General features: G+C 41.1%; 4 protein-coding genes across 4 annotated transcripts; 2 read left to right on the plus strand and 2 right to left on the minus strand.

The window, feature by feature from the left end:
- Positions 1-210: 210 nt before the first annotated feature.
- On the minus strand, positions 211-2,002 carry BDR25DRAFT_333045 (uncharacterized protein). Its single transcript, XM_033692799.1, has 4 exons — positions 1,660-2,002; positions 1,571-1,605; positions 1,188-1,509; positions 211-1,130 (listed from the first exon to the last, which is right to left on the minus strand). The coding sequence occupies exons 1-4, from the start codon at positions 1,861-1,863 to the stop codon at positions 552-554; spliced, it is 1,140 nt and encodes a 379-aa protein (XP_033550366.1). The 5' UTR covers positions 1,864-2,002; the 3' UTR covers positions 211-551.
- Positions 2,003-2,222: 220 nt separating this feature from the next.
- BDR25DRAFT_392618 (uncharacterized protein) lies at positions 2,223-3,636 on the plus strand (the record flags this gene model as incomplete). The annotated part of the gene is made up of 2 exons (XM_033698210.1): positions 2,223-3,448; positions 3,494-3,636. The coding sequence occupies exons 1-2, from the start codon at positions 2,347-2,349 to the stop codon at positions 3,634-3,636; spliced, it is 1,245 nt and encodes a 414-aa protein (XP_033550367.1). The 5' UTR covers positions 2,223-2,346.
- A 562-nt stretch (positions 3,637-4,198) lies between these two features.
- BDR25DRAFT_283145 (uncharacterized protein) lies at positions 4,199-5,680 on the plus strand. Its single transcript, XM_033688023.1, has 3 exons — positions 4,199-4,312; positions 4,375-4,607; positions 4,664-5,680. The coding sequence occupies exons 1-3, from the start codon at positions 4,289-4,291 to the stop codon at positions 5,595-5,597; spliced, it is 1,191 nt and encodes a 396-aa protein (XP_033550368.1). The 5' UTR covers positions 4,199-4,288; the 3' UTR covers positions 5,598-5,680.
- A 677-nt stretch (positions 5,681-6,357) lies between these two features.
- Positions 6,358-6,946, minus strand: BDR25DRAFT_352937 (uncharacterized protein; the record flags this gene model as incomplete). The annotated part of the gene is made up of 4 exons (XM_033695080.1): positions 6,358-6,457; positions 6,570-6,577; positions 6,628-6,709; positions 6,834-6,946. 4 exons carry the CDS (start codon positions 6,944-6,946, stop codon positions 6,358-6,360), a joined length of 303 nt encoding a protein of 100 aa, XP_033550369.1.
- Between the last annotated feature and the right edge of the window lie 4,553 nt (positions 6,947-11,499).

Raw genomic sequence — 11,499 nt, forward strand, 5'->3', positions numbered from 1 at the left:
AGCATGCAATAACACACTTTAGAGATCATGTGATTATATTTATTATATCAGGAGCTCAACTAACCAGTTCCGCATTGCTGAAGTATACCACAGCCCAGACTGATTCTACCCTAGCCTTCACGAGGGCAATTGGGTCACCTGGAGTCGGAATTTAAATGCTGTGTAAACAATCAAACTCCATGTCGCCACGCTTTAGGGCGGAGGGCTGGTGAATTCTAAACAATATCATTAAACTTATAGGGATCTCCTCATTGTATCGAGGTCGAATTATTATGTGTATGTTCCGCTCCCAAACCCCTTGTAATCATCATGACATTGCCCCTTTTCGTGCTGCTCGCAACACCAGGGTATTACTTCTTCTGACACCGTGTCAGCCCAAAATGTCGTAAATGCCCAAGTTCTAATAGGCGGAGCTCCACCATGGCCGGAACTGAATGCTCCCCATAAAAGACGTCCCTAGAACTCAACTCAGGACGGAAGGCCGTCATGCATGTAGCAGTCTATCGAAGTGAAGAGAAATGAAAACCAAAAAAGTTGCGGGACAAGACCAACTATGCGTTCATAGGCTTCCGTCCCACCATCAGGTACATTGGGGTGAACAACTTCTCGCGACCACCTGCCACAAGGCAATCTGCTGCAACAGCCAGACTGTCTGCGGTCTTTTGAGTTCCCTTGGGCGCCACGCCGATTAGTTCCAAGGCACCGACGAACTTGTGTACGAGAGCACGACCAATCTTAGTCATGCGAATGACGGTAGGAATGTCGTAGATGCTGCCGATATTCCTCAGGTCACCAGCAAGCGGCCAATACCACGGCATGGGATCATCCCTCTCAGCCAGATCCTCGTGGTGAATCATTTCGAAGCCGGCGGCCTTCATGGCGGCAAGGGCCACCTCGACCTTCTCCATATTGGAAATACCATCGCCCTGCTCGATTCCAAGCCGGATTTCTCTGTGATGAGGGTTCTCGTTGTCATAGCTGTCGGTCATGAGCCACTCATAAACACCAAAGACACCACCAGGCTTGAGAACACGGAAAATTTGACTGTAAATTCCCTCAAGCGAAGGTGCGTGAACGGTTGCTTCGATAGCATAGACAGCGTCGAAGGAGTTGTCAGGGAAGGACATTTGCTAGTGAAAAAACTCGAGTTAGCGTTTGTTTGCTTCCTACAGGGGAATTCCACATACCATGAAATCTCCCTTAGTGAACTTCAATTTATGTGATAGGCCCTCTTTCTGTGCGTATCGTGTGGCACGCTCAATTTGGTAGTCGTTGTTGTTCAATCCAATAACATTGGCACCCGAGAACTTGACCATTTCTCGTGCAGGTCCCCCAACACCACATCCGACGTCCAGGACGCGCATGTCGTCCCGGAGACCCATCATGTGCGCAAGATAATGCTCATGACGGGCAATTGCTTGGTAGAAAGGTTCACCATAAGCAAAACGGCAGAAGTGGAAGCTCTGGCCCCAGCCATACTCGTATAGATCGGTAGCAAGATTGTAGTAACTACGCAAAGGGGGAAATGTTAGGAACCATTAAGACATAGTGGAGCGAGAGGAGCGCGTACTGCCTCGTTAAAGTTGCATATTCGTCTCGACGAGCCTAGTAATGGTCAATTGCGGCCCAACGAACAGTGGCATTACAATGGTCGCATACCTTCCGAGTTTCCTCAGTTTCCTCTCCAGCAGCTTTGTTATCCCAGTGCTTAAAATACTCATCCACAGCAGCCTGCTGGGCAGCCCTGTCCTTCCTCAGCATGGCGGCCATGCCTCCTTGGGCCTGAGATGATTTGCCATGCATGGCCCTGTTGAAGGCTGCATCGCGGGCGTGGTCTTCTTGCTCAAGTGCGATTGGTGACATTTGGGAAACTTTGTGACCACGTTCAGGGTAAAGTATGTAGAGACACGCAAACTTGAAAGGAGAGAGGGGGAAGAAAGAGGTCAATTGAGGAGAAAGGGAGGGAATTAATAGGAAGCGAAAGTAGCGGTCGAGGAAATATGGCCAAAGACTGGAGGTGCTAGGATGGACCCCTATCAACTTAATCGTACCAACGGCCTTGTCATTGGCCATGGATCGTACCTGGACGCTTGCCATTGGCCCTGTTTTCCTAGTGGCAAATCCGCGTCTGAGCTCGGTCTGCAGTTTATCCGCCACCCGAGACGCTCGCACGTGATAGGAAAAGGAAACATGGATGATGTGTGAATGCCAAATTGAGAATCCAACTTTGCCGCTTCGATCTTACCTTTGCCCATAAGAGCCCCCGCCTCCACACCTACCTCCGTATCTCTCCGTCCAATAAACAACCTATCTACGCAGCCTACGACTGACACTTCCACCGCAACTATGCCGCCCCAAATCAAACAAGATCTGAACAGGTCCGGCTGGGAAACTACCGACTTCCCCTCGGTCTGCGAACGATGTCTGCCAGACAATCCCTATGTGCAGATGTTGAAGGAGGACTACGGAGCGGAGTGCAAGATCTGCACGCGACCATTCACGGTGTTTCGCTGGAAGGCTGATCGCACAGCACGACAAAAGAAGACCAGCATCTGCCTGACATGCGCGCGCTTAAAGAATTGTTGTCAGTCCTGCATGCTCGACCTCTCCTTTGGTTTACCCATCGTTATCCGAGATGCGGCTCTGAAGATGGTGGCCCCTGGTCCAAAGAGCGATATCAATCGCCAATACTATGCACAAGAGCACGAGAGGGAGATTGAGGAAGGCAGAGGCGCAGTGGAGGCAGCGTACGAGAATACGGATGAAAAGGCGCGGGACCTTTTGAAGCGACTGGCAAACAGCGAACCCTACTACAAGAAGCAGCGGAGGTTAGAGGCTGCTGAGGGCGAAGAGAGACAGAAGGCTCTTCCAACACCTGAAGGAGCTTGTAGTGCTGATGCAGGAGGGCGTGCTCCCGGCCCTATCAGGACTAGAGATTCCCGAGGTGCCTTCAGCGGACGGGGTGGTCCTCGGCCAGGACGTGGGGGTCGTCTCCCTCTCGCACAAGCGCCTCCGAATCCGCAGGACTGGCACCCTCCACGCGATCCGGATATAACATCGCTCTTCCTCACCGGTGTAGAAGACGATCTTCCCGAGAATGAACTCCGCACCCACTTTAAGCAATATGGGCAGTTACGGTCCGTCGTCTGTTCCCACCGAGCACATGCTGCGTTTATAAACTACGTCAAGAGGAAGGATGCCGAGACCGCAGCAGAAGCATTGCAAGGTAAGGTAGTAATCAAGGGCTGCCCACTCCGCGTCACTTGGGGAAAGCCGAAACAATTGGACACCCTAGATCAGAATGAGAGGATGCAATATGCACAAGAAGGTAGAGCAGCTGTTGGTTCTGTTCGGCGCGCTATTGAAGCCGGTTCCGCTTCAAGAGCTTCCATTGAAGCCGCTCCGGCGAATGACCTGGATAGCCTTGCGGCGATTGCGCCGCCTCCAGGTGTGGATGACGAAGTTCGATATGCCAGTCTCGCCGGCAATTGAGCGAATATCATGGGTAGATATATGGCGTACCGGGCGGGCATTGGCGCAACTGCATTCATGGGTATCACGATTCCATTCAGCACTGTCAAAGTCAAGATGAACAGCATTTGGTTCCTGCCAATGTATTCCCCTTCCCTTTCTTGATATCCTCATTGTCTCCTCGCTCGATGTACTCATGTATCCGTAGCTCTGGGGGAGGCCATTAGTAAATGCAAACAACCTAGAGCCTCCGCGCTTAATTACTTACTGTATCTGCTTGTGTCGTTGTCCACAGCTTGTCCTTGAACTACGTTCTCCATGAGAATCTTAGCAACCTCCTCAGCATGTGTGATTTGCTTTGATAGCTCCTCGCTGCCCTCTGGCAGTCCGCGATTGTCCTCGAAGGTTTTGCGAGCCTGAGTGCGGGCAGCGAGAAATGTGCCGACATCTCCTAGAGAGGCTGTGAGCTTCCGATTTACCTTCGGAACCGAATTTATTACGACACACCTTGGAATGCGATGCGCGTCGACCGCAGTAAATGCCTGTAAGCTGCGAGCGCCATTTCCTGGGACCTTGAGTGTCGTATGAATTATCGCAGCTATAACCAGAGGAAGGTGGTAACTATGGCCAGTGGAAAGAAAGAAGTTTCGTTGACAGGGATGCTGCGGCTTCCCTGGAACGTGCTGATCACCTGCCGCGAGCTCTCACCGACGTCACGGAACAAACGCCTTCACTCCACCACCACAAATTATGCTGCACACTCTGTAAAAGACAACGCCAAAAGCCCCGGAGAGCCGACTCTCTGACCCCCGGCGTTATGGTATATTTTTGGCCTTGGAAGGTAAGGGTCCTCATAATCTGCTTAGGCTGAGGCCACGCGTCTGCTAATGAAAAACGTGGTAGTCGAGCGAGGACGCTGCCTCTTTCGAGAAGACACTTTCCACCCTAACCACCAAGATATCTAAGACTGCTGCGAGAAATGACGTGTTGCGACTCAGGTCACGGCGTGTCCGTGTTATGTGGACTCTCTACGCTGGATTTGCCTACATTCTCGCTGCACTGCTCTTAGTTTTCGTGACAGGATGGCGGGGTTGGGGCGTGGTTGAGGTATCGATCATATCTGGTGGACCTGTGGTGTAGGTTCATACCTCAGCAAAAGACTACCTTCGATAAATCCGTTAATGCTGCCTAGGATATACATCGTCCGCACCGCCATGACTACATACTACGACTACCGCATATCAAACACACAATCCTACCTCGAAACCCTCCATAAAGAACGAGAGGCCACAATAGAGAGGCTGAAGGCTGCCACCAAGTACAATTCGACCCAACAACTACTCGAGAAGTACGGGGCCTCCCCGAAGGCGAGGGAATCCCCCTCCCCGGCAGCACGAAGGAAGTCGCAAGGCCTTCAGAAATTCCCCCAGCCACAAGGGCCTCGTACTGGCATTACTCCACCCCCAACAGCAAACATCCCCCGACCTGGAAATCTTTCACCCCCAGGAAACCAGCGTCCGTCTACCCCTCAGAGACCTGCCACGGCCGGTGCTTCCCCACAAACTCCCTGGCCGGGCCAAGCTCTACTCCCACAGGAAGTTCCAAGCGCAGAATTCGCACCAAATGCATTTACCTCAGCAGAATTAACACGGCAATACTCATCGTCAACGGCAGCAACGTTCACCCAAACACATTGGTACGACAGAATTCTAGACGCCCTTCTCGGAGAAGATGAAGCACAGCCTAAAAACCGACTTGCCTTGATCTGTAGCGAATGCCGGCTCGTCAATGGCCAAGCACCACCCGGAACCCGAACGCTTGAAGATCTAGGTCGATGGCGATGTTGCGGGTGTGGAGCCTGGAATGGCAACGACAAGGTCCAGGAAAACATTGTAGCAGGCTTAGTTCAAAATTGGGAAGCGGAACGGAATACTAGAGAGAAAGAGCAGGGCGGAAGCACGGAAGGGGGAATTGATTCGGACAACAGGGAGACTGAAGATGATGGTGGGCTTGTGGTTGGCACTGACGAGGGATCTGGTGTCGATATCGCAGAGGAGTCGATTGAAGAGAGTGAGCCACCAGCAAGGTCTACGAGGAGTAAGGCCAAAGGCAAGGGGAGGAAGTAAAGTGTATTATTAGTGTGGTGATATGTCCCTAAAAACGATACCACAACCTTCTAACTGATAGTAATTCAAACAGTGTATTATTTAGTGTCTACACCTTTACTTTATCTCCTTTTGGTTAGGCATGCGAATTAATGAGTATTGTTATCGAAATCAAAGAAGTACCCAGCAAGTATCTGACATCTCTAGTTGTGCTCCCAATAGGTTGTTAGCCCATTTCAGGGATATAAAGGGTCTGTTTGCAAAAATCTTTCATTTCTATTACATATCACCACAATCCCACTTACTGGCATACAACAGAAAGTCAACCGCCCAATGCCCTGTTGTTACCCAGAACACAAATGGCCAAAGCTATTCATGCCTCCCCCATCTCAGGTCATGAATCTTACTACAGTTTTCTGCTAACCCCACAGCAGGAAACTCCCGGATCAAAACTCCTGTAGAGGAGATGATGCTAGGGTTTTAGAAGACATAGCCGGAGACCTATAGTGCGGGGAGACACCAGATCAGGGCGAAAACTAATGCTCAACAAATGGCCGGAGAGAGGAGTCCTGGCGGGATGGGGAAGATGGACGCAATCCATCTTCATAAACCGATTTCTCTAGTCCATCTGGTATTTAAGGGGTATGATACTACAATTAAACATTACGAAAAGATAGTTATTAAGTATAATTAAGCTATAATTCTTCTGAATTATGCTGGTAGGTTACTGCAGGCTTAGGGCTCTCTCTATGTTTAAGTTATTGTTATCTAGGAACTTAGGCTAGCTGCCTTCGCTAGGAGCTTGCTGTAACAGCACAGGCAAGACAACGGGTCTGAATACGGTATGAATCCACTTAGAGGCATATGGGAGTGCGTGGGGACTCAGAAACCCGGGAATGCTATTAATACCTATAGGCCTTGTACAAAGGATATTAGAAAACTACTAAGCTAGCTACAGGGGATAGGTGCAACTAATTAGGGGAATAGGGGTACAGCAGGGGCTAGGGCAGGGTTAGAGCAGATATAAGGACCCTTTAGATATTAGTGTTACAATCTTTACTTCGGAGAAATGGTGTCCGGAGTACACAGGGCCTGGAGGATGAGTAAGGTTTTGGGGAGGGGAGGAACTTAGACTGTCTGCAGGTGTACGGTCCGCTAAGCTGTAGTTATTAGTAAGGAGGGGTAGGCTAACTATAGTTTACCCTTTAACAGCAGTATAAAGTACTTAGGTTTGTTACGGTCTATGGTTGGACCGACGTAACTCCACCCGAAGTACTCCACAATCTAGCTAGATTGGGGCAGAGCTCGTTTACGGACCAACCGGAAGACGTGGAGGCAGCGCAGCTGCCTAGGATTACAGAAGAATGCATTGTCTAGTAGGAAAAAAGGCTAAGGAATAAAACAAGTCTAAGTAAGTTAGACAAGTTTGCTGTATAGTAAGCTTATCTAAACTTAAATAACTTGTTCTTAGCACTATTAGATATGTATATAATTCTAACCTTAAACAACTTTTAAGAGGTGTGTTTAATGTTTAGTTTATTTTTTATATAAACTAAGTAGCATTTTAGCTTTCTAAAGAGCTGTAACACTATCTATATATCTTATAACATATATACCTCTAATTCTGTCTAATAGGACTGTTTAACCTAGCTACTATACTGCTGCTATATACTGCTGCTATAGAGACAAACTATAATCTAGTTACTATAGTCTACTTTATTAGCCTATTAGCTATTACGTAGGACTGTACACCCTACTGTTAGCTCCTAGCCTCTGTTCTATTACTATAGGAATAACATTAACTTAAGTGCTTTTTAAAGCAAGAATTATAACATTAAACACTATACTGTTACAGTCTATAGTTAGACCGACGTAACTCCACCTAAAGTACTCTACAATCTAGCTAGGTTGGGGCAGGGCTTGTTTGCGGACTAATTAGAAGATGAGAAAGCAGCACAGCTGCCTGCAGTTATAGAGGAATGTACTGTCTAATAGGAGGGCAGGCTGCAAGTCTAACAAGTCTAACAAGCTAAGCAAGTTTGCTGTACTATAAACTTAGTAAACTTATCTAACTTATTCTTAGCACTATAAGACATGTATATAGTTTCTACCTTAAATAACCTTTAAAAAGTGTGTTTAATGTTTAGTTTATTTTTTTACATAGACTAAGTAGCATTCTAGCTTTCTAAAGAGCTGTAATACTATTTATATATCTTACACTATATATACCTCTAATTCTGTCTAACAGGACTGTTTAACCTAGCTACTATACTGCTGCTATAGGGACAAACTATAATCTAGTTACTCTACCCTACTCTATTAGCCTAATAGCTATTATGTAGGACTGTACACTTTGCTGTTAGCCCCTACACTCTGCTTTACCTTACTAGGAATAATATTAACCTAAGTGCTTTTATAAAGTAAGAATTATAACATTAAACACTAACGTACCTAACGGGCTGGCCGGCCACTTTTGCTAAGCCCCTACTAAAACTACCCTATTCTGGCGCAAAACAGCCCACTTTAGCCCTATATAGAGTAATACAACACAAGATATTATTTAGAGTCTACTTCTACTACTTTCTTACACATATGTAAGTTATACCTAGTCTAATTACACTACTTATATTGCCTTTAACTTAGCTTACCTTTTTTAGCGCACACCTATGTCTTTAGCTTCTTTCTATTACTACGCGCTTTAAACTCCTTTAAAGTAGTTAGACAAGCTTTATCCTTAACTATTAAGGTCTTTTCTGCCTAAATTTACTTTTTTTTATGTAATTTATGTTGCATAGCAGCCTTATTTACTACTTAAAGCTTTATAATCTCTTTTTACACTAACACTAGCTTATGTGTAATAATTACTACCCCTTTTAAAACTTTTTTAAAGGCCTTTACTATAGACATTAGTAAGCTATTTATATACTTCTAAATTTTTACTTTTATAAGCATTAATTACAACCTAAATTTAAAAGTATTACTTAAGGTTTATAACTACTAAAGCTTATTATTAATAAGTAGTAGTAGTAATAAAGTATGTAACTAGATATTAAAGGCTATTTTAACTTATTCTAGGTTAAATAGAACTAAACTAGCGCCTTAAAACCTTTTTTAAATATTACTAAAAGTAATTACTGCATTATAGGCGCGTATAAAGCATAGTAAAAACTTAAGTTTTATAATATAAGTAATCTAGTTATGTATAAGATCTTTAGCTTAGCACTTATACACTTTTTTTAAAAAAGTAAAACAACCTACATTAAAAATCTATAAAAGGTGTAATAAGTATAAAGGCATATAAATAGTAATAATCTTATTTTTCTTATAGTACTACTAAAAATTAAGTAAGTTATAGCTTTTATAGCTATTAATAATAAAAAGCTAATAAGCGCTTATAACTTTTTTTTATATACTTATTAAAGTGCTTTAACTACTGCAGCCTAAGCTTATTTATTATCTAGCTATTTTTAGAAACTGTAATAACTTAGTTTTAAAGCAGATTTTTTTTATACTAGGTAAAAAAGTAATAGTAGCCCTTAAAAATAATAAAAAGTAAAATAGCTTACTTTATTATATTAATGCCCTAGATAACTATTATCTACTTTTTATTACTTTACTATATTACTTTTAGCTATTTTTATCTCTTTAAAGCTATAATAACTACTTTAGTTAATATTTAGCCTATTATAAAGCCTAACTTATTAAAGTTATACATATCTTTATTCTAAATACTGTACTTAGCTTTTATATTAGCTACTAGGTAAAACTAGCTTTAAATAACCTCTAGATTTTTATAAAGTGCTTTTTTATAATTATACTTATAATTAAACTTTATTATAAACTTAAGGCAGTGCTTAACTTATATACTAGGCTAGTTTAAGCTAACCTAGCCTAGATTACACTCTGCGCGTAAGGAATTAGCTATATTAGCTATAGCTATAAGCTTAAAAGAAAATCTATATATAATAAGCTTAAGTATATACTTAACAACTACTTTTTTTAAGCTTAGTTAGATTCTTTAATTTAGGCTAGTATTCTACTTTTAAAGGCTGTCTAGCGCGTTAATTACTTAGTGTTATATAAGAGATATTATAAATAGCTGCAGCGTGTTGTAAAAAGAGTTTTAAGTCTTATTTAAAAGCCTAAAAAGTAAGCTATATCTAACATTCTTTAGAAAATTTAATCTAGTGTTGTTGTTAAGGCATTATGTAGATAGGTAGAGTGTGGTAGGGGCTTAGCAAAAGTGGCTAGCTAACCTGTGTGGCCGGCTAACCTGTTAGGTACGTTATACTTTTTAAAAAGTATAACTACTTAATATAACCTTAATTCTAACATAGCCTACGCAGCTTTATTAGGATTATAAGAAGTTCTAATAGCTAATAAAGAAGTCTTAGTAAAACAGATTAATAGTATCTAGAACAACATTAAAACACTTTAGTAGATTAGTAATAAAATTAATAAACTTATTAGTTTTTATAAAAAAGTAAAAAATCTACACTAAAAAGTAGCTAAATTTAATAACTAACTTACACTTTTAAATCTTTAAGCAGCTATAAGCTCTATAAACTAGATACATGCATTATAGGTAAAGCTAGCTAAACTTTAAAATATCTTAACTAAGAAAGTAAGTATTATAGCTAAAAAGACTTTATAACTAGCCTTTTTAAAGCCTTTTAGAGGATTGCCTAAAGACCTTTACCTTTTTTTTACTAGATGCTACCTCTACATGTAATATAATAAAAAAGCATTTTAAACTAATGCAGAAATAATATTCTAAATAAAACTATATTTAAAAAAACTTTTTATAATTTAGTTCTAACGTACTTTATAGGCAAGTTGCTTACACACCTAAGTTGCTTACTTTTGCTAAGACCCTACTACACTACTTTTTTTATACTAATGCATTTTTAATAACACTACTTAAACATGTTAAAAGAACATTAGATGCAGCTTATGCTTTAGGCTTTTAAATAAAACATAACACTTTTTAAGCAACACACTGTAGCTATTTATAGAGTTTTTTAAAAGATAATAAGCAACTAACGCACTAAATAACTTTTCTAAGCTAATTATATAGCTAACTTATAAAAGCTAGATAATAATAAAAAGTAGGTAATTATTTAGCACATACTTAAGCTAAATGTGTAAGGATTTCCCCCTTAGCTAGCAGCTATAGCTAATATAGCTAATTCTTTACATGCTAAGCATAATATAGGCTATATTAGCATAAACTAGCTTAATATATTTATTAAGTGTTACTTAAAGCTTAAAGTAAAGTTTAAGCATAAGTATAACTATAAAAAAGCTTTTTATAAAATTTTTATAGTAATTTAAAGCTAGTTTAACTTTATAAAAAATATTAAAGCTAAGTATAGTATCTAAGATAATAACATGTACAACTTTAATAAAATAAAGTTTATAATAAGCTAAATATCTACTAGAGCAGTTGTTATAAGTTTAGAGAAATAAGAATAGCTAAAAGTAGTCTAGCTAAGTAACTAGAAGTAGACAACAGCTATTTAAGGCATTAATGCTAAAAAGTAAGCTATTCTACTTTTTATTATTTTTTAGAGTAGTAACTACTTTTTAAACTAGTATAAGAAGAAAAATCTACTTTAGAATTAAGTTATTATAATCTCTAAGCGTAGCTAGACTACTAATTAGCTTAGTTTAGACTAGTTAAAGCACTTTAATGCGCATATAATAAAGTGTACTGTTAGTAGCTACTATCTACTAGTTATTAACAGCTATAAGAGCTATAACTTACTTTATTTTTAGTAATACTATAAGAATAATAAAATTATTACTATTTATATACTTTTTTACTTATTACACTTTTTATAGCTACTTAATGTAAGTTGTTTTACTTTTTTAAAAAAAGCATATAAGCGCTAAGCTAAAAACTTTATGTGTAACTAGATTA

This window comes from Lindgomyces ingoldianus, assembly GCF_010093535.1.
Source record: "Lindgomyces ingoldianus strain ATCC 200398 unplaced genomic scaffold BDR25scaffold_9, whole genome shotgun sequence".
NCBI lineage: Eukaryota > Fungi > Ascomycota > Dothideomycetes > Pleosporales > Lindgomycetaceae > Lindgomyces > Lindgomyces ingoldianus.

Coding starts and splice junctions, on each gene's coding strand:
- BDR25DRAFT_333045 (XM_033692799.1), bottom strand. CDS start 1,863: ATGTCACCAATCGCACTTGAGCAAGAAGACCACGCCCGCGATGCAGCC. Junction 1,606..1,659: donor AAACTGAGGAAACTCGGAAG/GTATGCGACCAT, acceptor GACCATTACTAG/GCTCGTCGAGACGAATATGC. Junction 1,131..1,187: donor TCACTAAGGGAGATTTCATG/GTATGTGGAATT, acceptor TTTTTTCACTAG/CAAATGTCCTTCCCTGACAA.
- BDR25DRAFT_283145 (XM_033688023.1), top strand. CDS start 4,289: ATGGTATATTTTTGGCCTTGGAAG. Junction 4,313..4,374: donor TATATTTTTGGCCTTGGAAG/GTAAGGGTCCTC, acceptor AAAACGTGGTAG/TCGAGCGAGGACGCTGCCTC. Junction 4,608..4,663: donor ATATCTGGTGGACCTGTGGT/GTAGGTTCATAC, acceptor AATGCTGCCTAG/GATATACATCGTCCGCACCG.